The sequence below is a fragment of the Oncorhynchus gorbuscha genome, unplaced genomic scaffold (genome assembly GCF_021184085.1).
Source record: "Oncorhynchus gorbuscha isolate QuinsamMale2020 ecotype Even-year unplaced genomic scaffold, OgorEven_v1.0 Un_scaffold_1246, whole genome shotgun sequence".
Taxonomy (NCBI): Eukaryota; Metazoa; Chordata; class Actinopteri; order Salmoniformes; family Salmonidae; genus Oncorhynchus; species Oncorhynchus gorbuscha.
Window position 1 is genome coordinate 100291 of NW_025744558.1, and position 27210 is coordinate 127500.

At 51.7% G+C, this 27210-nt stretch overlaps 1 protein-coding gene across 1 annotated transcript; it reads left to right on the forward strand.

Moving 5' to 3' along the window:
- The first annotated feature begins 23383 nt into the window (after nucleotides 1-23383).
- LOC124016943 (RNA-binding protein 12B-like) lies at nucleotides 23384-25854 on the forward strand. Its single transcript, XM_046332280.1, has 2 exons — nucleotides 23384-23431; nucleotides 25135-25854. The coding sequence occupies exons 1-2, from the start codon at nucleotides 23384-23386 to the stop codon at nucleotides 25852-25854; spliced, it is 768 nt and encodes a 255-aa protein (XP_046188236.1).
- The last annotated feature ends 1356 nt before the right edge of the window (nucleotides 25855-27210 follow it).

Genomic DNA, 27210 nt, shown 5'->3' on the forward strand with positions numbered 1-27210 from the left:
GTAGTACGTTACACCTCTAAGAGAGGGCAGTAGTCCGCTACATCTCCAAGAGAGGGCAGTAGCATGCTACATCTCCAAGAGAGGGCAATAGCAAGCTACATGTCCAAGAGAGGGCAGTAGTAAGCTACATCTCCAAGATAGGGCAGTACATCTCCAAGAGAGGGCAGTAGCAAGCTACATCTCCAAGAGAGGGCAGTACAACTCCAAGAGAGGGCAGTAGCACGCTACATCTCCAAGATAGGGCAGTACGTCTCCAAGACAGGGCAGTAGCAAGCTACATCTCCAAGAGAGGGCAGTACAACTCCAAGAGAGGGCAGTAGCCCGCGACATCTCCAAGAGAGGGCAGGAGCCCACTACATCTCCAAGAGAGGGCAGTACACGTCCAAGACAGGGCAGCAGCACGCTACATCTCCAAGAGAGGACAGCACATCTCCAAGAGAGGGCAGTAGCCCGCTACATCTCCAAGAGAGGGCAGTAGCATACTACATCTCCAAGAGAGGGCAATAGCAAGCTACATATCCAAGAGAGGGCAGTACATCTCCAAGAGAGGGCAGTAGCAAGCTACATCTCCAAGAGAGGGCAGGAGCAAGCTACATCTCCAAGATAGGGCAGTACATCTCCAAGAGAGGGCAGTAGCAAGCTACATCTCCAAGAGAGGGCAGTACAACTCCAAGAGAGGGCAGTAGCACACTACATCTCCAAGAGAGGGCAGTACACCTCCAAGACAGGGCAGCAGCACGCTACATCTCCAAAAGATGGCAGCACATCTCCAAGAGAGGGCAGTAGCCCGCTACATCTCCAAGAGAGGGCAGTAGCATGCTACATCTCCAAGAGAGGGCAATAGCAAGCTACATCTCCAAGAGAGGGCAGTACATCTCCAAGAGAGGGCAGTCGCAAGCTACATCTCCAAGAGAGGGCAGTACTACTCCAAGAGAGGGCAGTAGCACGTTGCGCCTCCAAGAGAGGGCAGTAGCAAGCTACATCTCCAAGAGAGCGCAGTAGCACGCTACATCTCCAAGAGACGGCAGTAGCACATTACACCTCCAAGAGAAGGCAGTAGTACATTACACCTCTAAGAGAGGGCAGTAGCCCGCTACATCTCCAAGAGAGGGCAGTAGCATGCTACATCTCCAAGAGAGGGCAATAGCAAGCTACATCTCCAAGAGAGGGCAGTAGTAAGCTACATCTCCAAGATAGGGCAGTACATCTCCAAGAGAGGGCAGTAGCAAGCTACATCTCCAAGACAGGGCAGTACAACTCCAAGAGAGGGCAGTAGCACGCTACATCTCCAAGAGAGCGCAGTAGCACGCTACATCTCCAAGAGACGGCAGTAGCACATTACACCTCCAAGAGAAGGCAGTAGTACATTACACCTCTAAGAGAGGGCAGTAGTCCGCTACATCTCCAAGAGAGGGCAGTAGCATGCTACATCTCCAAGAGAGGGCAATAGCAAGCTACATGTCCAAGAGAGGGCAGTAGTAAGCTACATCTCCAAGATAGGGCAGTACATCTCCAAGAGAGGGCAGTAGCAAGCTACATCTCCAAGAGAGGGCAGTACAACTCCAAGAGAGGGCAGTAGCACGCTACATCTCCAAGATAGGGCAGTACGTCTCCAAGACAGGGCAGTAGCAAGCTACATCTCCAAGAGAGGGCAGTACAACTCCAAGAGAGGGCAGTAGCCCGCGACATCTCCAAGAGAGGGCAGTAGCCCACTACATCTCCAAGAGAGGGCAGTACACGTCCAAGACAGGGCAGCAGCACGCTACATCTCCAAGAGAGGACAGCACATCTCCAAGAGAGGGCAGTAGCCCGCTACATCTCCAAGAGAGGGCAGTAGCATACTACATCTCCAAGAGAGGGCAATAGCAAGCTACATATCCAAGAGAGGGCAGTAGCAAGCTACATCTCCAAGAGAGGGCAGGAGCAAGCTACATCTCCAAGATAGGGCAGTACATCTCCAAGAGAGGGCAGTAGCAAGCTACATCTCCAAGAGAGGGCAGTACAACTCCAAGAGAGGGCAGTAGCACGCTACATCTCCAAGAGAGGGCAGTACATCTCCAAAAGAGGGCAGTAGCAAGCTACATCTCCAAGAGAGGACAGCACATCTCCAAGAGAGGGCAGTAGCCCGCTACATCTCCAAGAGAGGGCAGTAGCATGCTACATCTCCAAGAGAGGGCAATAGCAAGCTACATATCCAAGAGAGGGCAGTACATCTCCAAGAGAGGGCAATAGCACGTTGCACCTCCAAGAGAGCGCAGTAGCACGCTACATCTCCAAGAGACGGCAGTAGCACATTACACCTCCAAGAGAAGGCAGTAGTACATTACACCTCTAAGAGAGGGCAGTAGCACGCTACATCTCCAAGAGAGGGCAGTAGCACGTTTCATCTCCAGGATAGGGCAGTAGCAAGCTACACCTCTAAGAGAGGGCAGTAGCACACTACACCTCTAAGAGAGGGCAGTAGCACGCTACATCTCTAAGAGAAGGCAGTACAACTCCAAGAGAGGGCAGTAGCATACTACATCTCCAAGAGAGGGCAGTACACCTCCAAGACAGTGCAGCAGCACGCTACATCTCCAAGAGAGGGCAGCACATCTCCAAGAGAGGGCAGTAGCCCGCTACATCTCCAAGAGAGGGCAGTAGCATGCTACATCTCCAAGAGAGGGCAATAGCAAGCTACATCTCCAAGAGAGGGCAGTACATCTCCAAGAGAGGGCAGTAGCAAGCTACATCTCCAAGAGAGGGCAGTAGCACGTTTCATCTCCAGGATAGGGCAGTAGCAAGCTACACCTCTAAGAGAGGGCAGTAGCACGCTACACCTCTAAGAGAGGGCAGTAGCACGCTACATCTCTAAGAGAAGGCAGTAGCCCGCTACATCTCCAAGAGAGGGCAGTAGCATGCTACATCTCCAAGAGAGGGCAGTAGCAAGCTACATCTCCAAGATAGGGCAGTACATCTCCAAGAGAGGGCAGTAGCAAGCTACATCTCCAAGATAGGGCAGTACATCTCCAAGAGAGGGCAGTAGCAAGCTACATCTCCAAGAGAGGGCAGTACAACTCCAAGAGAGGGCAGTAGCACGCTACATCTCCAAGAGAGGGCAGTACATCTCCAAGAGAGGGCAGTAGCAAGCTACATCTCCAAGATAGGGCAGTACATCTCCAAGAGAGGGCAGTACAACTCCAAGAGAGGGCAGTAGCACGCTACATCTCCAAGAGAGGGCAGTACATCTCCAAGAGAGGGCAGTAGCAAGCTACATCTCCAAGATAGGGCAGTACATCTCCAAAGAGGGCAGTAGCAAGCTACATCTCCAAGAGAGGGCAGTACAACTCCAAAAGAGGGCAGTAGCCCGCGACATTTCCAAGAGAGGGCAGTAGCCCGCTACATCTCCAAGAGAGGGCAGTACACCGCCAAGAGAGGGCAGTAGCATACTACATCTCCAAGAGAGGGCAGTACACCTCCAAGACAGTGCAGCAGCACGCTACATCTCCAAGAGAGGGCAGCACATCTCCAAGAGAGGGCAGTAGCCCGCTACATCTCCAAGAGAGGGCAGTAGCATGCTACATCTCCAAGAGAGGGCAATAGCAAGCTACATCTCCAAGAGAGGGCAGTACATCTCCAAGAGAGGGCAGTAGCAAGCTACATCTCCAAGAGAGGGCAGTAGCACGTTTCATCTCCAGGATAGGGCAGTAGCAAGCTACACCTCTAAGAGAGGGCAGTAGCACGCTACACCTCTAAGAGAGGGCAGTAGCACGCTACATCTCTAAGAGAAGGCAGTAGCCCGCTACATCTCCAAAGAGGGCAGTAGCATGCTACATCTCCAAGAGAGGGCAGTAGCAAGCTACATCTCCAAGATAGGGCAGTACATCTCCAAGAGAGGGCAGTAGCAAGCTACATCTCCAAGATAGGGCAGTACATCTCCAAGAGAGGGCAGTAGCAAGCTACATCTCCAAGAGAGGGCAGTACAACTCCAAGAGAGGGCAGTAGCACGCTACATCTCCAAGAGAGGGCAGTACATCTCCAAGAGAGGGCAGTAGCAAGCTACATCTCCAAGATAGGGCAGTACATCTCCAAGAGAGGGCAGTACAACTCCAAGAGAGGGCAGTAGCCCGCGACATCTCCAAGAGAGGGCAGTAGCCCGCTACATCTCCAAGAGAGGGCAGTACACCGCCAAGAGAGGGCAGTAGCACACTACATCTCCAAGAGAGGGCAGTACACCTCCAAGACAGGGCAGCAGCACGCTACATCTCCAAAAGATGGCAGCACATCTCCAAGAGAGGGCAGTAGCCCGCTACATCTCCAAGAGAGGGCAGTAGCATGCTACATCTCCAAGAGAGGGCAATAGCAAGCTACATCTCCAAGAGAGGGCAGTACATCTCCAAGAGAGGGCAGTAGCAAGCTACATCTCCAAGAGAGGGCAGTAGCACGTTTCATCTCCAGGATAGGGCAGTAGCAAGCTACACCTCTAAGAGAGGGCAGTAGCACGCTACACCTCTAAGAGAGGGCAGTAGCACGCTACATCTCTAAGAGAAGGCAGTAGCCCGCTACATCTCCAAGAGAGGGCAGTAGCATGCTACATCTCCAAGAGAGGGCAGTAGCAAGCTACATCTCCAAGATAGGGCAGTACATCTCCAAGAGAGGGCAGTAGCAAGCTACATCTCCAAGATAGGGCAGTACATCTCCAAGAGAGGGCAGTAGCAAGCTACATCTCCAAGAGACGGCAGTACAACTCCAAGAGAGGGCAGTAGCACGCTACATCTCCAAGAGAGGGCAGTACATCTCCAAGAGAGGGCAGTAGCAAGCTACATCTCCAAGATAGGGCAGTACATCTCCAAGAGAGGGCAGTACAACTCCAAGAGAGGGCAGTAGCACGCTACATCTCCAAGAGAGGGCAGTACATCTCCAAGAGAGGGCAGTAGCAAGCTACATCTCCAAGATAGGGCAGTACATCTCCAAAAGAGGGCAGTAGCAAGCTACATCTCCAAGAGAGGGCAGTACAACTCCAAAAGAGGGCAGTAGCCCGCGACATTTCCAAGAGAGGGCAGTAGCCCGCTACATCTCCAAGAGAGGGCAGTACACCGCCAAGAGAGGGCAGTAGCATACTACATCTCCAAGAGAGGGCAGTACACCTCCAAGACAGTGCAGCAGCACGCTACATCTCCAAGAGAGGGCAGCACATCTCCAAGAGAGGGCAGTAGCCCGCTACATCTCCAAGAGAGGGCAGTAGCATGCTACATCTCCAAGAGAGGGCAATAGCAAGCTACATCTCCAAGAGAGGGCAGTACATCTCCAAGAGAGGGCAGTAGCAAGCTACATCTCCAAGAGAGGGCAGTAGCACGTTTCATCTCCAGGATAGGGCAGTAGCAAGCTACACCTCTAAGAGAGGGCAGTAGCACGCTACACCTCTAAGAGAGGGCAGTAGCACGCTACATCTCTAAGAGAAGGCAGTAGCCCGCTACATCTCCAAGAGAGGGCAGTAGCATGCTACATCTCCAAGAGAGGGCAGTAGCAAGCTACATCTCCAAGATAGGGCAGTACATCTCCAAGAGAGGGCAGTAGCAAGCTACATCTCCAAGATAGGGCAGTACATCTCCAAGAGAGGGCAGTAGCAAGCTACATCTCCAAGAGAGGGCAGTACAACTCCAAGAGAGGGCAGTAGCACGCTACATCTCCAAGAGAGGGCAGTACATCTCCAAGAGAGGGCAGTAGCAAGCTACATCTCCAAGATAGGGCAGTACATCTCCAAGAGAGGGCAGTACAACTCCAAGAGAGGGCAGTAGCCCGCGACATCTCCAAGAGAGGGCAGTAGCCCGCTACATCTCCAAGAGAGGGCAGTACACCGCCAAGAGAGGGCAGTAGCACACTACATCTCCAAGAGAGGGCAGTACACCTCCAAGACAGGGCAGCAGCACGCTACATCTCCAAAAGATGGCAGCACATCTCCAAGAGAGGGCAGTAGCCCGCTACATCTCCAAGAGAGGGCAGTAGCATGCTACATCTCCAAGAGAGGGCAATAGCAAGCTACATCTCCAAGAGAGGGCAGTACATCTCCAAGAGAGGGCAGTCGCAAGCTACATCTCCAAGAGAGGGCAGTACTACTCCAAGAGAGGGCAGTAGCACGTTGCGCCTCCAAGAGAGGGCAGTAGCAAGCTACATCTCCAAGAGAGCGCAGTAGCACGCTACATCTCCAAGAGACGGCAGTAGCACATTACACCTCCAAGAGAAGGCAGTAGTACATTACACCTCTAAGAGAGGGCAGTAGCCCGCTACATCTCCAAGAGAGGGCAGTAGCATGCTACATCTCCAAGAGAGGGCAATAGCAAGCTACATCTCCAAGAGAGGGCAGTAGTAAGCTACATCTCCAAGATAGGGCAGTACATCTCCAAGAGAGGGCAGTAGCAAGCTACATCTCCAAGACAGGGCAGTACAACTCCAAGAGAGGGCAGTAGCACGCTACATCTCCAAGAGAGCGCAGTAGCACGCTACATCTCCAAGAGACGGCAGTAGCACATTACACCTCCAAGAGAAGGCAGTAGTACGTTACACCTCTAAGAGAGGGCAGTAGTCCGCTACATCTCCAGAGAGGGCAGTAGCATGCTACATCTCCAAGAGAGGGCAATAGCAAGCTACACGTCCAAGACAGGGCAGCAGCACGCTACATCTCCAAGAGAGGACAGCACATCTCCAAGAGAGGGCAGTAGCCCGCTACATCTCCAAGAGAGGGCAGTAGCATACTACATCTCCAAGAGAGGGCAATAGCAAGCTACATATCCAAGAGAGGGCAGTACATCTCCAAGAGAGGGCAGTAGCAAGCTACATCTCCAAGAGAGGGCAGGAGCAAGCTACATCTCCAAGATAGGGCAGTACATCTCCAAGAGAGGGCAGTAGCAAGCTACATCTCCAAGAGAGGGCAGTACAACTCCAAGAGAGGGCAGTAGCACGCTACATCTCCAAGAGAGGGCAGTACATCTCCAAAAGAGGGCAGTAGCAAGCTACATCTCCAAGAGAGGACAGCACATCTCCAAGAGAGGGCAGTAGCCCGCTACATCTCCAAGAGAGGGCAGTAGCATGCTACATCTCCAAGAGAGGGCAATAGCAAGCTACATATCCAAGAGAGGGCAGTACATCTCCAAGAGAGGGCAATAGCACGTTGCACCTCCAAGAGAGCGCAGTAGCACGCTACATCTCCAAGAGACGGCAGTAGCACATTACACCTCCAAGAGAAGGCAGTAGTACATTACACCTCTAAGAGAGGGCAGTAGCACGCTACATCTCCAAGAGAGGGCAGTAGCACGTTTCATCTCCAGGATAGGGCAGTAGCAAGCTACACCTCTAAGAGAGGGCAGTAGCACACTACACCTCTAAGAGAGGGCAGTAGCACGCTACATCTCTAAGAGAAGGCAGTACAACTCCAAGAGAGGGCAGTAGCACGCTACATCTCCATGAGAGGGCAGTACATCTCCAAGAGAGGGCAGTAGCAAGCTACATCTCCAAGATAGGGCAGTGCATCTCCAAGAGAGGGCAGTAGCAAGCTACATCTCCAAGAGAGGGCAGTACAACTCCAAGAGAGGGCAGTAGCACGCTACATCTCCAAGATAGGGCAGTACATCTCCAAAAGAGGGCAGTAGCAAGCTACATCTCCAAGAGAGGGCAGTACACCGCCAAGAGAGGGCAGTAGCATACTACATCTCCAAGAGAGGGCAGTACACCTCCAAGACAGTGCAGCAGCACGCTACATCTCCAAGAGAGGGCAGCACATCTCCAAGAGAGGGCAGTAGCCCGCTACATCTCCAAAAGAGGGCAGTAAGCATGCTACATCTCCAAGAGAGGGCAATCGCAAGCTACATCTCCAAGAGAGGGCAGTACATCTCCAAGAGAGGGCAGTAGCAAGCTACATCTCCAAGAGAGGGCAGTAGCACGTTTCATCTCCAGGATAGGGCAGTAGCAAGCTACACCTCTAAGAGAGGGCAGTAGCCCGCTACATCTCCAAGAGAGGGCAGTAGCATGCTACATCTCCAAGAGAGGGCAATAGCAAGCTACATCTCCAAGAGAGGGCAGTAGTAAGCTACATCTCCAAGATAGGGCAGTACATCTCCAAGAGAGGGCAGTAGCAAGCTACATCTCCAAGACAGGGCAGTACAACTCCAAGAGAGGGCAGTAGCACGCTACATCTCCAAGAGAGCGCAGTAGCACGCTACATCTCCAAGAGACGGCAGTAGCACATTACACCTCCAAGAGAGGGCAGTAGCCCGCTACATCTCCAAGAGAGGGCAGTAGCATACTACATCTCCAAGAGAGGGCAATAGCAAGCTAAATCTCCAAGAGAGGGCAGTAGTAAGCTACATCTCCAAGATAGGGCAGTACATCTCCAAGAGAGGGCAGTAGCAAGCTACATCTCCAAGAGAGGGCAGTACAACTCCAAGAGAGGGCAGTAGCACGCTACATCTCCAAGATAGGGCAGTACGTCTCCAAGACAAGGCAGTAGCAAGCTACATCTCCAAGAGAGGGCAGTACAACTCCAAGAGAGGGCAGTAGCCCGCGACATCTCCAAGAGAGGGCAGTAGCCCACTACATCTCCAAGAGAGGGCAGTACACGTCCAAGACAGGGCAGCAGCACGCTACATCTCCAAGAGAGGACAGCACATCTCCAAGAGAGGGCAGTAGCCCGCTACATCTCCAAGAGAGGGCAGTAGCCCGCTACATCTCCAAGAGAGGGCAATAGCAAACTACATATCCAAGAGAGGGCAGTACATCTCCAAGAGAGGGCAGTAGCAAGCTACATCTCCAAGAGAGGGCAGGAGCAAGCTACATCTCCAAGAGAGGGCAGTACTACTCCAAGAGAGGGCAGTAGCACGTTGCACCTCCAAGAGAGCGCAGTAGCACGCTACATCTCCAAGAGACGGCAGTAGCACATTACACCTCCAAGAGAAGGCAGTAGTACGTTACACCTCTAAGAGAGGGCAGTAGCACGCTATATCTCCAAGAGAGGGCAGTACATCACCAAGAGAGGGCAGTAGCACGTTACACCTCCAAGAGAGGGCAGTAGCAAGCTACGTCTCCAAGAGAGCGCAGTAGCACGCTTCATCTCCAGGATAGGGCAGTAGCAAGCTACACCTCTAAGAGAGGGCAGTAGCACACTACACCTCTAAGAGAGGGCAGTAGCACGCTACATCTCTAAGAGAAGGCAGTACAACTCCAAGAGAGGGCAGTAGCACGCTACATCTCCATGAGAGGGCAGTACATCTCCAAGAGAGGGCAGTAGCAAGCTACATCTCCAAGATAGGGCAGTACATCTCCAAGAGAGGGCAGTAGCAAGCTACATCTCCAAGAGAGGGCAGTACAACTCCAAGAGAGGGCAGTAGCACGCTACATCTCCAAGAGAGGGCAGTACATCTCCAAGAGAGGGCAGTAGCAAGCTACATCTCCAAGATAGGGCAGTACATCTCCAAAAGAGGGCAGTAGCAAGCTACATCTCCAAGAGAGGGCAGTACACCGCCAAGAGAGGGCAGTAGCATACTACATCTCCAAGAGAGGGCAGTACACCTCCAAGACAGTGCAGCAGCACGCTACATCTCCAAGAGAGGGCAGCACATCTCCAAGAGAGGGCTGTAGCCCGCTACATCTCCAAGAGAGGGCAGTAAGCATGCTACATCTCCAAGAGAGGGCAATAGCAAGCTACATCTCCAAGAGAGGGCAGTACATCTCCAAGAGAGGGCAGTAGCAAGCTACATCTCCAAGAGAGGGCAGTAGCACGTTTCATCTCCAGGATAGGGCAGTAGCAAGCTACACCTCTAAGAGAGGGCAGTAGCACGCTACACCTCTAAGAGAGGGCAGTAGCACGCTACATCTCTAAGAGAAGGCAGTAGCCCGCTACATCTCCAAGAGAGGGCAGTAGCATGCTACATCTCCAAGAGAGGGCAGTAGCAAGCTACATCTCCAAGATAGGGCAGTACATCTCCAATAGAGGGCAGTAGCAAGCTACATCTCCAAGATAGGGCAGTACATCTCCAAGAGAGGGCAGTAGCAAGCTACATCTCCAAGAGAGGGCAGTACAACTCCAAGAGAGGGCAGTAGCACGCTACATCTCCAAGAGAGGGCAGTACATCTCCAAGAGAGGGCAGTAGCAAGCTACATCTCCAAGATAGGGCAGTACATCTCCAAGAGAGGGCAGTACAACTCCAAGAGAGGGCAGTAGCCCGCGACATCTCCAAGAGAGGGCAGTAGCCCGCTACATCTCCAAGAGAGGGCAGAACACCGCCAAGAGAGGGCAGTAGCACACTACATCTCCAAGAGAGGGCAGTACACCTCCAAGACAGGGCAGCAGCACGCTACATCTCCAAAAGATGGCAGCACATCTCCAAGAGAGGGCAGTAGCCCGCTACATCTCCAAGAGAGGGCAGTAGCATGCTACATCTCCAAGAGAGGGCAATAGCAAGCTACATCTCCAAGAGAGGGCAGTACATCTCCAAGAGAGGGCAGTCGCAAGCTACATCTCCAAGAGAGGGCAGTCGCAAGCTACATCTCCAAGAGAGGGCAGTACTACTCCAAGAGAGGGCAGTAGCACGTTGCGCCTCCAAGAGAGGGCAGTAGCAAGCTACATCTCCAAGAGAGCGCAGTAGCACGCTACATCTCCAAGAGACGGCAGTAGCACATTACACCTCCAAGAGAAGGCAGTAGTACGTTACACCTCTAAGAGAGGGCAGTAGCCCGCTACATCTCCAAGAGAGGGCAGTAGCATGCTACATCTCCAAGAGAGGGCAGTAGTAAGCTACATCTCCAAGATAGGGCAGTACATCTCCAAGAGAGGGCAGTAGCAAGCTACATCTCCAAGACAGGGCAGTACAACTCCAAGAGAGGGCAGTAGCATGCTACATCTCCAAGAGAGGGCAATAGCAAGCTAAATCTCCAAGAGAGGGCAGTAGTAAGCTACATCTCCAAGATAGGGCAGTACATCTCCAAGAGAGGGCAGTAGCAAGCTACATCTCCAAGAGAGGGCAGTACAACTCCAAGAGAGGGCAGTAGCACGCTACATCTCCAAGATAGGGCAGTACGTCTCCAAGACAGGGCAGTAGCAAGCTACATCTCCAAGAGAGGGCAGTCCAACTCCAAGAGAGGGCAGTAGCCCGCGACATCTCCAAGAGAGGGCAGTAGCCCACTACATCTCCAAGAGAGGGCAGTACACGTCCAAGACAGGGCAGCAGCACGCTACATCTCCAAGAGAGGACAGCACATCTCCAAGAGAGGGCAGTAGCCCGCTACATCTCCAAGAGAGGGCAGTAGCATGCTACATCTCCAAGAGAGGGCAATAGCAAGCTACATATCCAAGAGAGGGCAGTACATCTCCAAGAGAGGGCAGTAGCAAGCTACATCTCCAAGAGAGGGCAGGAGCAAGCTACATCTCCAAGAGAGGGCAGTACTACTCCAAGAGAGGGCAGTAGCACGTTGCACCTCCAAGAGAGCGCAGTAGCACGCTACATCTCCAAGAGACGGCAGTAGCACATTACACCTCCAAGAGAAGGCAGTAGTACGTTACACCTCTAAGAGAGGGCAGTAGCACGCTATATCTCCAAGAGAGGGCAGTACATCACCAAGAGAGGGCAGTAGCACGTTACACCTCCAAGAGAGGGCAGTAGCAAGCTACGTCTCCAAGAGAGCGCAGTAGCACGCTTCATCTCCAGGATAGGGCAGTAGCAAGCTACACATCTAAGAGAGGGCAGTAGCACGCTACACCTCTAAGAGAGGGCAGTAGTACGCTACATCTCTAAGAGAAGGCAGTAGCCCGCTACATCTCCAAGAGAGGGCAGTAGCATGCTACACCTCCAAGAGAGGGCAATAGCAAGGTACATCTCCAAGACAGGGCAGTAGCAAGCTACATCTCCAAGAGAGGGCAGTACATCTCCAAGAGAGGGCAGTAGCAAGCTACATCTCCAAGAGAGGGCAGTACAACTCCAAGAGAGGGCAGTAGCACGCTACATCTCCAAGAGAGGGCAGTACATCTCCAAGAGAGGGCAGTAGCAAGCTACATCTCCAAGATAGGACAGTACATCTCCAAGAGAGGGCAGTAGCAAGCTACATCTCCAAGAGAGGGCAGTACAACTCCAAGAGAGGGCAGTAGCCCGCGACATTTCCAAGAGAGGGCAGTAGCCCGCTACATCTCCAAGAGAGGGCAGTACACGTCCAAGACAGGGCAGCAGCACGCTACATCTCCAAGAGAGGGCAGCACATCTCCAAGAGAGGGCAGTAGCCCGCTACATCTCCAAGAGAGGGCAGTAGCATGCTACATCTCCAAGAGAGGGCAATAGCAAGCTACATATCCAAGAGAGGGCAGTACATCTCCAAGAGAGGGCAGTAGCAAGCTACATCTCCAAGACAGGGCAGTACTACTCCAAGAGAGGGCAGTAGCATGTTGCACCTCCAAGAGAGCGCAGTAGCACGCTACATCTCCAAGAGACGGCAGTAGCACATTACACCTCCAAGAGAAGGCAGTAGTACGTTACACCTCTAAGAGAGGGCAGTAGCACGCTATATCTCCAAGAGAGGGCAGTACATCTCCAAGAGAGGGCAGTACATTACCAAGAGAGGGCAGTAGCACGTTACACCTCCAAGACAGGGCAGTAGCACGCTTCATCTCCAGGATAGGGCAGTAGCACGTTACACCTCCAAGAGAGGGCAGTAGCACGCTTCATCTCCAGGATAGGGCAGTAGCAAGCTACACCTCTAAGAGAGGGCAGTAGCACGCTACACCTCTAAGAGAGGGCAGTAGCACGCTACATCTCTAAGAGAAGGCAGTAGCCCACTACATCTCCAAGAGAGGGCAGTAGCATGCTACATCTCCAAGAGAGGGCAATAGCAAGCTACATCTCCAAGACAGGGCAGTAGCAAGCTACATCTCCAAGAGAGGGCAGTAGCAAGCTACATCTCCAAGAGAGGGCAGTACAACTCCAAGAGAGGGCAGTAGCATGCTACATCTCCAAGAGAGGGCAGTACATCTCCAAGAGAGGGCAGTAGCCCGCGACATCTCCAAGAGAAGGCAGTAGCCCGCTACATCTCCAAGAGAGGGCAGTACACCTCCAAGAGAGGGCAGTAGCACGCTACATCTCCAAGAAGAGGGCAGTATACCTCCAAGACAGGGCAGTAGCCCGCTACATCTCCAAGAGAGGGCAGTAGCATGCTATATCTCCAAGAGAGGGCAGTAGCATGCTACATCTCCAAGAGAGGGCAGTACATCTCCAAGAGAGGGCAGTAGCAAGCTACATCTCCAAGAGAGAGCAGTAGCACGCTACTTCTCGAAGAGAGGGCAGGAGCATGCTACATCTCCAAGAGATGGCAGTAGCATGCTACATTTCCAAGAGAGGGCAGTACATCTCCAAGAGAGGGCTGTACATCTCCAAGAGAGGGCAGTAGCACGCTACATCTCCAAGAGAGGACAGTACATCTCCAAGAGATGGCAGTACATCTCCAAGAGAGGGCAGCAGCCCGCTACATCTCCAAGAGAGGGCAGTCATCTCCAAGAGAGGGCAGTAGCACACTACATCTCCAAGAGAGGGCAGTACACCTCCAAGAGAGGGCAGTACATCTCCAAGAGAGGGCAGTAGCAAGCTACATCTCCAAGAGAGGGCAGTAGCACGCTACATCTCCAAGAGAGGGCAGGAGCATGCTACATCTCCAAGAGAGGGCAGTAGCATGCTACATCTCCAAGAGAGGGCAGTAGCAAGCTACATCTCCAAGAGAGGGCAGTACATCTCCAAGAGAGGGCAGTAGCACGCTTCAGCTCCAAGAGAGGGCAGTACACCTCCAAGAGAGGGCAGTAGCCCGCTACATCTCCAAGAAAGGGCAGTACATCTCCAAGAGAGGGCAGTAGCACACTACATCTCCAAGAGAGGGCAGTAGCAAGCTACATCTCCAAGAGAGGGCAATAGCAAGCTACATCTCCAAGAGAGGGCAATAGCAAGCTACATCTCCAAGAGAATGCAGTAGCACACTATATCTCCAAGAGAGGGCAGTACATCTCCAAGAGAGGGCAGTAGCCAACTACATCTCCAAGAGAGGGCAGTACACCTCCAAGAGAGGCCAGTAGCACGCTACATCTCCAAGAGAGGGCAATAGCACGCTACATCTCCAAGAGAGGGCAATAGCAAGCTACATCTCCAAGAGAGGGCAATAGCACGCTACATCTCCAAGAGAGGGCAGTAACAAGCTACGTCTCCAAGAGAGGGCAGTAAAGCTACATCTCCAAGAGAGGGCAGTAACAAGCTACGTCTCCAAAAGAGGGCAGTAACAAGCTACGTCTCCAAGAGAGGGCAGTAACAAGCTACATCTCCAAGAGAGGGCAGTAACAAGCTATGTCTCCAAAAGAGGGCAGTAAAAAGCTACGTCTCCAAGAGAGGGCAGTAACAAGATACATCTCCAAGAGAGGGCAGTAACAAGCTACGTCTCCAAGAGAGGGCAGTAGCAAGCTACATCTCCAAGAGAGGGCAGTACAACTCCAAGAGAGGGCAGTAGCCCGAGACATCTCCAAGAGAGGGCAGTAGCCCACTACATCTCCAAGTGAGGGCAGTACACCTCCAAGAGAGGGCAGTAGCACGCTACATCTCCAAGAAGAGGGCAGTATACCTCCAAGACAGGGCAGCAGCACGCTACATCTCCAAGAGAGGGCAGCACATCTCCAAGAGAGGGCAGTAGCCCGCTACATCTCCAAGAGAGGGCAGTAGCAAGCTACATCTCCAAGAGAGAGCAGTAGCACGCTACATCTCCAAGAGAGGGCAGGAGCATGCTACATCTCCAAGAGATGGCAGTAGCAAGCTACATTTCCAAGAGAGGGCAGTACATCTCCAAGAGAGGGCTGTACATCTCCAAGAGAGGGCAGTAGCATGCTACATCTCCAGAGAGGGCAGTACATCTCCAAGAGAGGGCAGTAGCACGCTACATCTCCAAGAGAGGGCAGTACACCTCCAAGAGAGGGCAGTACATCTCCAAGAGAGGGCAGTAGCCCGCTACATCTCCAAGAGAGGGCAGTAAATCTCCAAGAGAGGGCAGTAGCGAGCTACATCTCCAAGAGAGGGCAGTAGCACGCTACATCTCCAAGAGAGGGCAGGAGCATGCTACATCTCCAAGAGAGGGCAGTAGCATGCTACATCTCCAAGAGAGGGCAGTAGCAAGTTACATCTCCAAGAGAGGGCAGTAGCACGCTTCATCTCCAAGAGAGCGCAGTACACCTCCAAGAGAGGGCAGTAGCAAGCTACATCTCCAAGAGAGGGCAGTACATCTCCAAGAGAGGGCAGTAGCACGCTTCAGCTCCAAGAGAGGGCAGTACACCTCCAAGAGGGCAGTAGCCCGCTACATCTCCAAGAAAGGGCAGTACATCTCCAAGAGAGGGCAGTAGCACACTACATCTCCAAGAGGGCAGTAGCAAGCTACATCTCCAAGAGAGGGCAATAGCAAGCTACATCTCCAAGAGAGGGCAATAGCAAGCTACATCTCCAAGAGAATGCAGTAGCACACTATATCTCCAAGAGAGGGCAGTACATCTCCAAGAGAGGGCAGTAGCCAACTACATCTCCAAGAGAGGGCAGTACACCTCCAAGAGAGGGCAGTAGCAAGCTACATCTCCAAGAGAGGGCAATAGCACGCTACATCTCCAAGAGAGGGCAATAGCAAGCTACATCTCCAAGAGAGGGCAATAGCACGCTACATCTCCAAGAGAGGGCAGTAACAAGCTACGTCTCCAAGAGAGGGCAGTAAAGCTACATCTCCAAGAGAGGGCAGTAACAAGCTACGTCTCCAAAAGAGGGCAGTAACAAGCTACGTCTCCAAGAGAGGGCAGTAACAAGCTACATCTCCAAGAGAGGGCAGTAACAAGCTATGTCTCCAAAAGAGGGCAGTAAAAAGCTACGTCTCCAAGAGAGGGCAGTAACAAGATACATCTCCAAGAGAGGGCAGTAACAAGCTACGTCTCCAAGAGAGGGCAGTAGCAAGCTACATCTCCAAGAGAGGGCAGTACAACTCCAAGAGAGGGCAGTAGCCCGAGACATCTCCAAGAGAGGGCAGTAGCCCACTACATCTCCAAGAGAGGGCAGTACACCTCCAAGAGAGGGCAGTAGCACGCTACATCTCGAAGAGAGGGCAGGAGCATGCTACATCTCCAAGAGATGGCAGTAGCAAGCTACATTTCCAAGAGAGGGCAGTACATCTCCAAGAGAGGGCTGTACATCTCCAAGAGAGGGCAGTAGCATGCTACATCTCCAAGAGAGGGCAGTACATCTCCAAGAGAGGGCAGTAGCAGCGCTACATCTCCAAGAGAGGGCAGTACACCTCCAAGAGAGGGCAGTACATCTCCAAGAGAGGGCAGTAGCCCGCTACATCTCCAAGAGAGGGCAGTAAATCTCCAAGAGAGGGCAGTAGCGAGCTACATCTCCAAGAGAGGGCAGTAGCACGCTACATCTCCAAGAGAGGGCAGGAGCATGCTACATCTCCAAGAGAGGGCAGTAGCATGCTACATCTCCAAGAGAGGGCAGTAGCAAGTTACATCTCCAAGAGAGGGCAGTAGCACGCTTCATCTCCAAGAGAGCGCAGTACACCTCCAAGAGAGGACAGTAGCAAGCTACGTCTCCAAGAAAGAACAGTAAACCTCTAAGAGAGGGCAGTAGCAAGCTACATCTCCAAGAGAGGGCAGTACACCTCCAAGAGAGGGCAGTAGCCCGCTACATCTCCAAGAGAGGGCAGTACACCTCTAAGAGAGGGCAGTAGCACGCTACATCTCCAAGAAAGGGCAGTACATCTCCAAGAGAGGGCAGTAGCACACTACATCTCCAAGAGAGGGCAGTAGCAAGCTACATCTCCAAGAGAGGGCAATAGCAAGCTACATCTCCAAGAGAGGGCAATAGCAAGTTACATCTCCAAGAGAGGGCAGTAGCACGCTATATCTCCAAGAGAGGGCAGTACATCTCCAGGAGAGGGCAGTAGCCCGCTACATCTCCAAGAGAGGGCAGTACACCTCCAAGAGAGGTCAGTAGCACGCTACATCTCCAAGAGAGGGCAGTACACCTCCAAGAGAGGGCAGTAGCAAGCTACATCTCCAAGAGAGGGCAATAGCACGCTACATCTCCAAGAGAGGGCAGTAACAAGCTACGTCTCCAAGAGAGGGCAGTAACAAGCTACATCTCCAAGAGAGGGCAATAGCAAGCTACATCTCCAAGAGAGGGCAATAGCACGCTACATCTCCAAGAGAGGGCAGTAACAAGCTACGTCTCCAAGAGAGGGCAGTAAAGCTACATCTCCAAGAGAGGGCAGTAACAAGCTACGTCTCCAAAAGAGGGCAGTAACAAGCTACGTCTCCAAGAGAGGGCAGTAACAAGCTACATCTCCAAGAGAGGGCAGTAACAAGCTATGTCTCCAAAAGAGGGCAGTAAAAAGCTACGTCTCCAAGAGAGGGCAGTAACAAGATACATCTCCAAGAGAGGGCAGTAACAAGCTACGTCTCCAAGAGAGGGCAGTAGCAAGCTACATCTCCAAGAGAGGGCAGTACAACTCCAAGAGAGGGCAGTAGCCCGAGACATCTCCAAAGAGGGCAGTAGCCCACTACATCTCCAAGAGAGGGCAGTACACCTCCAAGAGAGGGCAGTAGCACGCTACATCTCGAAGAGAGGGCAGGAGCATGCTACATCTCCAAGAGATGGCAGTAGCAAGCTACATTTCCAAGAGAGGGCAGTACATCTCCAAGAGAGGGCTGTACATCTCCAAGAGAGGGCAGTAGCATGCTACATCTCCAAGAGAGGGCAGTACATCTCCAAGAGAGGGCAGTAGCAGCGCTACATCTCCAAGAGAGGGCAGTACACCTCCAAGAGAGGGCAGTACATCTCCAAGAGAGGGCAGTAGCCCGCTACATCTCCAAGAGAGGGCAGTAAATCTCCAAGAGAGGGCAGTCGCGAGCTACATCTCCAAGAGAGGGCAGTAGCACGCTACATCTCCAAGAGAGGGCAGGAGCATGCTACATCTCCAAGAGAGGGCAGTAGCATGCTACATCTCCAAGAGAGGGCAGTAGCAAGATACATCTCCAAGAGAGGGCAGTAACAAGCTACGTCTCCAAGAGAGGGCAGTAGCAAGCTACATCTCCAAGAGAGGGCAGTACAACTCCAAGAGAGGGCAGTAGCCCGAGACATCTCCAAGAGAGGGCAGTAGCCCACTACATCTCCAAGTGAGGGCAGTACACCTCCAAGAGAGGGCAGTAGCACGCTACATCTCCAAGAAGAGGGCAGTATACCTCCAAGACAGGGCAGCAGCACGCTACATCTCCAAGAGAGGGCAGCACATCTCCAAGAGAGGGCAGTAGCCCGCTACATCTCCAAGAGAGGGCAGTAGCAAGCTACATCTCCAAGAGAGAGCAGTAGCACGCTACATCTCCAAGAGAGGGCAGGAGCATGCTACATCTCCAAGAGATGGCAGTAGCAAGCTACATTTCCAAGAGAGGGCAGTACATCTCCAAGAGAGGGCTGTACATCTCCAAGAGAGGGCAGTAGCATGCTACATCTCCAAGAGAGGGCAGTACATCTCCAAGAGAGGGCAGTAGCACGCTACATCTCCAAGAGAGGGCAGTACACCTCCAAGAGAGGGCAGTACATCTCCAAGAGAGGGCAGTAGCCCGCTACATCTCCAAGAGAGGGCAGTAAATCTCCAAGAGAGGGCAGTAGCGAGCTACATCTCCAAGAGAGGGCAGTAGCACGCTACATCTCCAAGAGAGGGCAGGAGCATGCTACATCTCCAAGAGAGGGCAGTAGCATGCTACATCTCCAAGAGAGGGCAGTAGCAAGTTACATCTCCAAGAGAGGGCAGTAGCACGCTTCATCTCCAAGAGAGCGCAGTACACCTCCAAGAGAGGGCAGTAGCAAGCTACATCTCCAAGAGAGGGCAGTACATCTCCAAGAGAGGGCAGTAGCACGCTTCAGCTCCAAGAGAGGGCAGTACACCTCCAAGAGGGGGCAGTAGCCCGCTACATCTCCAAGAAAGGGCAGTACATCTCCAAGAGAGGGCAGTAGCACACTACATCTCCAAGAGAGGGCAGTAGCAAGCTACATCTCCAAGAGAGGGCAATAGCAAGCTACATCTCCAAGAGAGGGCAATAGCAAGCTACATCTCCAAGAGAATGCAGTAGCACACTATATCTCCAAGAGAGGGCAGTACATCTCCAAGAGAGGGCAGTAGCCAACTACATCTCCAAGAGAGGGCAGTACACCTCCAAGAGAGGGCAGTAGCAAGCTACATCTCCAAGAGAGGGCAATAGCACGCTACATCTCCAAGAGAGGGCAATAGCAAGCTACATCTCCAAGAGAGGGCAATAGCACGCTACATCTCCAAGAGAGGGCAGTAACAAGCTACGTCTCCAAGAGAGGGCAGTAAAGCTACATCTCCAAGAGAGGGCAGTAACAAGCTACGTCTCCAAAAGAGGGCAGTAACAAGCTACGTCTCCAAGAGAGGGCAGTAACAAGCTACATCTCCAAGAGAGGGCAGTAACAAGCTATGTCTCCAAAAGAGGGCAGTAAAAAGCTACGTCTCCAAGAGAGGGCAGTAACAAGATACATCTCCAAGAGAGGGCAGTAACAAGCTACGTCTCCAAGAGAGGGCAGTAGCAAGCTACATCTCCAAGAGAGGGCAGTACAACTCAAGAGAGGGCAGTAGCCCGAGACATCTCCAAGAGAGGGCAGTAGCCCACTACATCTCCAAGAGAGGGCAGTACACCTCCAAGAGAGGGCAGTAGCACGCTACATCTCGAAGAGAGGGCAGGAGCATGCTACATCTCCAAGAGATGGCAGTAGCAAGCTACATTTCCAAGAGAGGGCAGTACATCTCCAAGAGAGGGCTGTACATCTCCAAGAGAGGGCAGTAGCATGCTACATCTCCAAGAGAGGGCAGTACATCTCCAAGAGAGGGCAGTAGCAGCGCTACATCTCCAAGAGAGGGCAGTACACCTCCAAGAGAGGGCAGTACATCTCCAAGAGAGGGCAGTAGCCCGCTACATCTCCAAGAGAGGGCAGTAAATCTCCAAGAGAGGGCAGTAGCGAGCTACATCTCCAAGAGAGGGCAGTAGCACGCTACATCTCCAAGAGAGGGCAGGAGCATGCTACATCTCCAAGAGAGGGCAGTAGCATGCTACATCTCCAAGAGAGGGCAGTAGCAAGTTACATCTCCAAGAGAGGGCAGTAGCACGCTTCATCTCCAAGAGAGCGCAGTACACCTCCAAGAGAGGACAGTAGCAAGCTACGTCTCCAAGAAAGAACAGTAAACCTCTAAGAGAGGGCAGTAGCAAGCTACATCTCCAAGAGAGGGCAGTACACCTCCAAGAGAGGGCAGTAGCCCGCTACATCTCCAAGAGAGGGCAGTACACCTCTAAGAGAGGGCAGTAGCACGCTACATCTCCAAGAAAGGGCAGTACATCTCCAAGAGAGGGCAGTAGCACACTACATCTCCAAGAGAGGGCAGTAGCAAGCTACATCTCCAAGAGAGGGCAATAGCAAGCTACATCTCCAAGAGAGGGCAATAGCAAGTTACATCTCCAAGAGAGGGCAGTAGCACGCTATATCTCCAAGAGAGGGCAGTACATCTCCAGGAGAGGGCAGTAGCCCGCTACATCTCCAAGAGAGGGCAGTACACCTCCAAGAGAGGTCAGTAGCACGCTACATCTCCAAGAGAGGGCAGTACACCTCCAAGAGAGGGCAGTAGCAAGCTACATCTCCAAGAGAGGGCAATAGCACGCTACATCTCCAAGAGAGGGCAGTAACAAGCTACGTCTCCAAGAGAGGGCAGTAACAAGCTACATCTCCAAGAGAGGGCAATAGCAAGCTACATCTCCAAGAGAGGGCAATAGCACGCTACATCTCCAAGAGAGGGCAGTAACAAGCTACGTCTCCAAGAGAGGGCAGTAAAGCTACATCTCCAAGAGAGGGCAGTAACAAGCTACGTCTCCAAAAGAGGGCAGTAACAAGCTACGTCTCCAAGAGAGGGCAGTAACAAGCTACATCTCCAAGAGAGGGCAGTAACAAGCTATGTCTCCAAAAGAGGGCAGTAAAAAGCTACGTCTCCAAGAGAGGGCAGTAACAAGATACATCTCCAAGAGAGGGCAGTAACAAGCTACGTCTCCAAGAGAGGGCAGTAGCAAGCTACATCTCCAAGAGAGGGCAGTACAACTCCAAGAGAGGGCAGTAGCCCGAGACATCTCCAAGAGAGGGCAGTAGCCCACTACATCTCCAAGAGAGGGCAGTACACCTCCAAGAGAGGGCAGTAGCACGCTACATCTCGAAGAGAGGGCAGGAGCATGCTACATCTCCAAGAGATGGCAGTAGCAAGCTACATTTCCAAGAGAGGGCAGTACATCTCCAAGAGAGGGCTGTACATCTCCAAGAGAGGGCAGTAGCATGCTACATCTCCAAGAGAGGGCAGTACATCTCCAAGAGAGGGCAGTAGCAGCGCTACATCTCCAAGAGAGGGCAGTACACCTCCAAGAGAGGGCAGTACATCTCCAAGAGAGGGCAGTAGCCCGCTACATCTCCAAGAGAGGGCAGTAAATCTCCAAGAGAGGGCAGTAGCGAGCTACATCTCCAAGAGAGGGCAGTAGCACGCTACATCTCCAGAGAGGGCAGGAGCATGCTACATCTCCAAGAGAGGGCAGTAGCATGCTACATCTCCAAGAGAGGGCAGTAGCAAGTTACATCTCCAAGAGAGGGCAGTAGCACGCTTCATCTCCAAGAGAGCGCAGTACACCTCCAAGAGAGGACAGTAGCAAGCTACGTCTCCAAGAAAGAACAGTAAACCTCTAAGAGAGGGCAGTAGCAAGCTACATCTCCAAGAGAGGGCAGTACACCTCCAAGAGAGGGCAGTAGCCCGCTACATCTCCAAGAGAGGGCAGTACACCTCTAAGAGAGGGCAGTAGCACGCTACATCTCCAAGAAAGGGCAGTACATCTCCAAGAGAGGGCAGTAGCACACTACATCTCCAAGAGAGGGCAGTAGCAAGCTACATCTCCAAGAGAGGGCAATAGCAAGCTACATCTCCAAGAGAGGGCAATAGCAAGTTACATCTCCAAGAGAGGGCAGTAGCACGCTATATCTCCAAGAGAGGGCAGTACATCTCCAGGAGAGGGCAGTAGCCCGCTACATCTCCAAGAGAGGGCAGTACACCTCCAAGAGAGGTCAGTAGCACGCTACATCTCCAAGAGAGGGCAGTACACCTCCAAGAGAGGGCAGTAGCAAGCTACATCTCCAAGAGAGGGCAATAGCACGCTACATCTCCAAGAGAGGGCAGTAACAAGCTACGTCTCCAAGAGAGGGCAGTAACAAGCTACATCTCCAAGAGAGGGCAGTAACAAGCTACATCTCCAAGAGAGGGCAGTAACAAGCTACGTCTCCAAAAGAGGGCAGTAACAAGCTACGTCTCCAAGAGAGGGCAGTAAACAAGCTACATCTCCAAGAGAGGGCAGTACACCTCCAAGAGAGGGCAGTACATCTCCAAGAGAGGGCAGTAGCCCGCTACATCTCCAAGAGAGGGCAGTAAATCTCCAAGAGAGGGCAGTAGCGAGCTACATCTCCAAGAGAGGGCAGTAGCACGCTACATCTCCAAGAGAGGGCAGGAGCATGCTACATCTCCAAGAGAGGGCAGTAGCATGCTACATCTCCAAGAGAGGGCAGTAGCAAGTTACATCTCCAAGAGAGGGCAGTAGCACGCTTCATCTCCAAGAGAGCGCAGTACACCTCCAAGAGAGGGCAGTAGCAAGCTACATCTCCAAGAGAGGGCAGTACATCTCCAAGAGAGGGCAGTAGCACGCTTCAGCTCCAAGAGAGGGCAGTACACCTCCAAGAGGGGGCAGTAGCCCGCTACATCTCCAAGAAAGGGCAGTACATCTCCAAGAGAGGGCAGTAGCACACTACATCTCCAAGAGAGGGCAGTAGCAAGCTACATCTCCAAGAGAGGGCAATAGCAAGCTACATCTCCAAGAGAGGGCAATAGCAAGCTACATCTCCAAGAGAATGCAGTAGCACACTATATCTCCAAGAGAGGGCAGTACATCTCCAAGAGAGGGCAGTAGCCAACTACATCTCCAAGAGAGGGCAGTACACCTCCAAGAGAGGGCAGTAGCAAGCTACATCTCCAAGAGAGGGCAATAGCACGCTACATCTCCAAGAGAGGGCAATAGCAAGCTACATCTCCAAGAGAGGGCAATAGCACGCTACATCTCCAAGAGAGGGCAGTAACAAGCTACGTCTCCAAGAGAGGGCAGTAAAGCTACATCTCCAAGAGAGGGCAGTAACAAGCTACGTCTCCAAAAGAGGGCAGTAACAAGCTACGTCTCCAAGAGAGGGCAGTAACAAGCTACATCTCCAAGAGAGGGCAGTAACAAGCTATGTCTCCAAAAGAGGGCAGTAAAAAGCTACGTCTCCAAGAGAGGGCAGTAACAAGATACATCTCCAAGAGAGGGCAGTAACAAGCTACGTCTCCAAGAGAGGGCAGTAGCAAGCTACATCTCCAAGAGAGGGCAGTACAACTCCAAGAGAGGGCAGTAGCCCGAGACATCTCCAAGATAGGGCAGTAGCCCACTACATCTCCAAGAGAGGGCAGTACACCTCCAAGAGAGGGCAGTAGCACGCTACATCTCGAAGAGAGGGCAGGAGCATGCTACATCTCCAAGAGATGGCAGTAGCAAGCTACATTTCCAAGAGAGGGCAGTACATCTCCAAGAGAGGGCTGTACATCTCCAAGAGAGGGCAGTAGCATGCTACATCTCCAAGAGAGGGCAGTACATCTCCAAGAGAGGGCAGTAGCAGCGCTACATCTCCAAGAGAGGGCAGTACACCTCCAAGAGAGGGCAGTACATCTCCAAGAGAGGGCAGTAGCCCGCTACATCTCCAAGAGAGGGCAGTAAATCTCAAGAGAGGGCAGTAGCGAGCTACATCTCCAAGAGAGGGCAGTAGCACGCTACATCTCCAAGAGAGGGCAGGAGCATGCTACATCTCCAAGAGAGGGCAGTAGCATGCTACATCTCCAAGAGAGGGCAGTAGCAAGTTACATCTCCAAGAGAGGGCAGTAGCACGCTTCATCTCCAAGAGAGCGCAGTACACCTCCAAGAGAGGACAGTAGCAAGCTACGTCTCCAAGAAAGAACAGTAAACCTCTAAGAGAGGGCAGTAGCAAGCTACATCTCCAAGAGAGGGCAGTACACCTCCAAGAGAGGGCAGTAGCCCGCTACATCTCCAAGAGAGGGCAGTACACCTCTAAGAGAGGGCAGTAGCACGCTACATCTCCAAGAAAGGGCAGTACATCTCCAAGAGAGGGCAGTAGCACACTACATCTCCAAGAGAGGGCAGTAGCAAGCTACATCTCCAAGAGAGGGCAATAGCAAGCTACATCTCCAAGAGAGGGCAATAGCAAGTTACATCTCCAAGAGAGGGCAGTAGCACGCTATATCTCCAAGAGAGGGCAGTACATCTCCAGGAGAGGGCAGTAGCCCGCTACATCTCCAAGAGAGGGCAGTACACCTCCAAGAGAGGTCAGTAGCACGCTACATCTCCAAGAGAGGGCAGTACACCTCCAAGAGAGGGCAGTAGCAAGCTACATCTCCAAGAGAGGGCAATAGCACGCTACATCTCCAAGAGAGGGCAGTAACAAGCTACGTCTCCAAGAGAGGGCAGTAACAAGCTACATCTCCAAGAGAGGGCAGTAACAAGCTACATCTCCAAGAGAGGGCAGTAACAAGCTACGTCTCCAAAAGAGGGCAGTAACAAGCTACGTCTCCAAGAGAGGGCAGTAAACAAGCTACATCTCCAAAAGAGGGCAGTAACAAGCTACATCTCCAAGAGAGGGCAGTTACAAGCTACGTCTCCAAAAGAGGACAGTAACAAGCTACGTCTCCAAGAGAGGGCAGTAACAAGCTACGTCTCCAAGAGAGGGCAGTAACACACTACAGTACATCTCCAAGAAACAGCAGTTTGTGAATGTCTCTACTCACCCATGTTAATTGAGAGGAGTCAGTCAACATAGATTTAAGTTGTTGTTTAATCAATAAGTAAATGATTAGTCTAATGCAACTCCTGACATTACTTAGGCCTTCCTCACCCCTCATATGTGATTATACCAGCAGAGGGACCGACACCTATAGAGACCCTTACAGAGACCCCTACAGAGACCCCTACAGAGACCTCTACAGAGACCCCTACAGAGACCCTTACAGAGACCCTTACAGAGACCCCTACAGAGACCTCTACAGAGACCCTTACAGAGACCCCTACAGAGACTCCTAAAGAGACCCTTACAGAGACCCCTACAGAGACTCCTACAGAGACCCTTACAGAGACTCCTACAGAGACCCCTACAGAGACTCCTACAGAGACCCCTACAGAGACTCCTACAGAGACCCTTACAGAGACCTCTACAGAGACCCTTGCAGAGACCCTTACAGAGACCCCTACAGAGACTCCTACAGAGACTCTTACAGAGACCTCTACAGAGACCCTTACAGAGACCCTTACAGAGACCCCTACAGAGACCTCTACAGAGACCCTTACAGAGACCCCTACAGAGACTCTTACAGAGACCCCTACAGAGACCTCTACAGAGACCCTTACAGAGACCCCTACAGAGACTCCTACAGAGACTCTTACAGAGACCCCTACAGAGACCCTTACAGAGACCCCTACAGAGACTCCTACAGAGACCCCTACAGAGACCCCTACAGAGACCTTTACAGAGACTCTTACAGAGACCTCTACAGAGACCCTTACAGAGACCCCTACAGAGACCCTTGCAGAGACCCCTACAGAGACCCTTACAGAGACCCCTACAGAGACCCTTACAGAGACCTCTACAGAGACAGGCTTAAATCTAATGTTGCTCAGCTTTATCTGGAGCTTTATCTGGAGATGCATTTCTCCATTGTAACATTGTCATATGTACACTGCATCTCTTTGTCCTGTCCTGAAAGTACTTAAGTGACTTTGCGTTTTGGATGAATTCTCAGTAGTTCAGTATATAACCTACGATTTAAACAAAAGCCAATGAATGCAATCATCACTTGAATAGAGAGATGGACTAATATCCTGAGTTAATTTGAGTCATCACAGAACCGCTCCGTAAAACAATGAACGATAACAGAGACAATGTGTGTGTGTGTGTGTGTTTGTGTGTGTGTGTGTGTGTGTGTGTGTATGTGTGTGTGTGTTATTTGTCAAATGAAAAGACATACATTATTTGAATTAAAACAAAAACATATGATGCTATATGATGCTATATTATGCTATTTTACCAGGACTAGCAGTGAGCAACAGGATAAAAAAGTGAATGCAAAGATGATGAATTACTCTTATTATTCACTATTATTATTATTTAGCAAATATTTAGGGCTAGTGGGCCTACATTTTTTTAGTCCGTTTATTGAACAATTGTATTTAAAATTGAAAAATTGAAAATTGAAATAGTGAGTTTATTTAAGAAGAAATTGAAATAAAATCCCTCCAAATGCCGATTTTTGCTTTAAAAATAGTTTGTTGGAAAATAATATCCTGAACTACAGTGGTAATCTGTGAGGGGCAGTGGCACGCGTCGCGCCTACTACTCAATCCACACCTTCAACTCCCGACAGAAAAGGTAACATGCTCCTTTTTTTTACTCAACCATTCGTTCACCGTAAATTGCAGCGCTTTAAAGTTGTTGATCAATATGCAAAGCAGCAACGATGAATATACCACGAGCCGAGGGGTCCGGTAATTACACCTCAGGGTGGCAGCACCGTAATTTGGCGGCTCGGGGATCCTGCAATCAGCGTTCTATTCATTAAGCGGGAGTCATTTAATCTGCGGCCACTCGAGCCTGCCAATCACCCCCGCAGACACATGACATTACAAAAGCGAAATGAAAAAGTTTAAATTACCAGCCAGGCTCGCGCGTGTAACAACTCTAAACACTATATTTAGGATTCTTTATGTCGCTGAATGGCCGTTGCCACATTGTGAAAGGACAAGGGGAGACAAACTTAATGAAACAACATCATTTTGTGCATTTGTATAGACACCTTTATTTCTTGCGGCTGCAACAGAACAGGCTTATAGACCTATCACGTTCCCTTGGCCCTGGCCTACCATTTGTCTTTAACCAGCACAACAATTGCCTCATGTTAAAAGGAAATATGAAAAAGAAAAGTATTGATTGAAAGCTGCCACTCGGGGCTATTGTCTCAGGC

Bases quoted from the DNA above. Each gene is read 5' to 3' on its own strand.
- LOC124016943 (XM_046332280.1), top strand. From the start codon at position 23,384: ATGTCTCCAAAAGAGGGCAGTAAAAAGCTACGTCTCCAAGAGAGGGCA. The intron at 23,432-25,134 runs GTAACAAGATAC...CGACACCTATAG, and splicing joins TACGTCTCCAAGAGAGGGCA to AGACCCTTACAGAGACCCCT.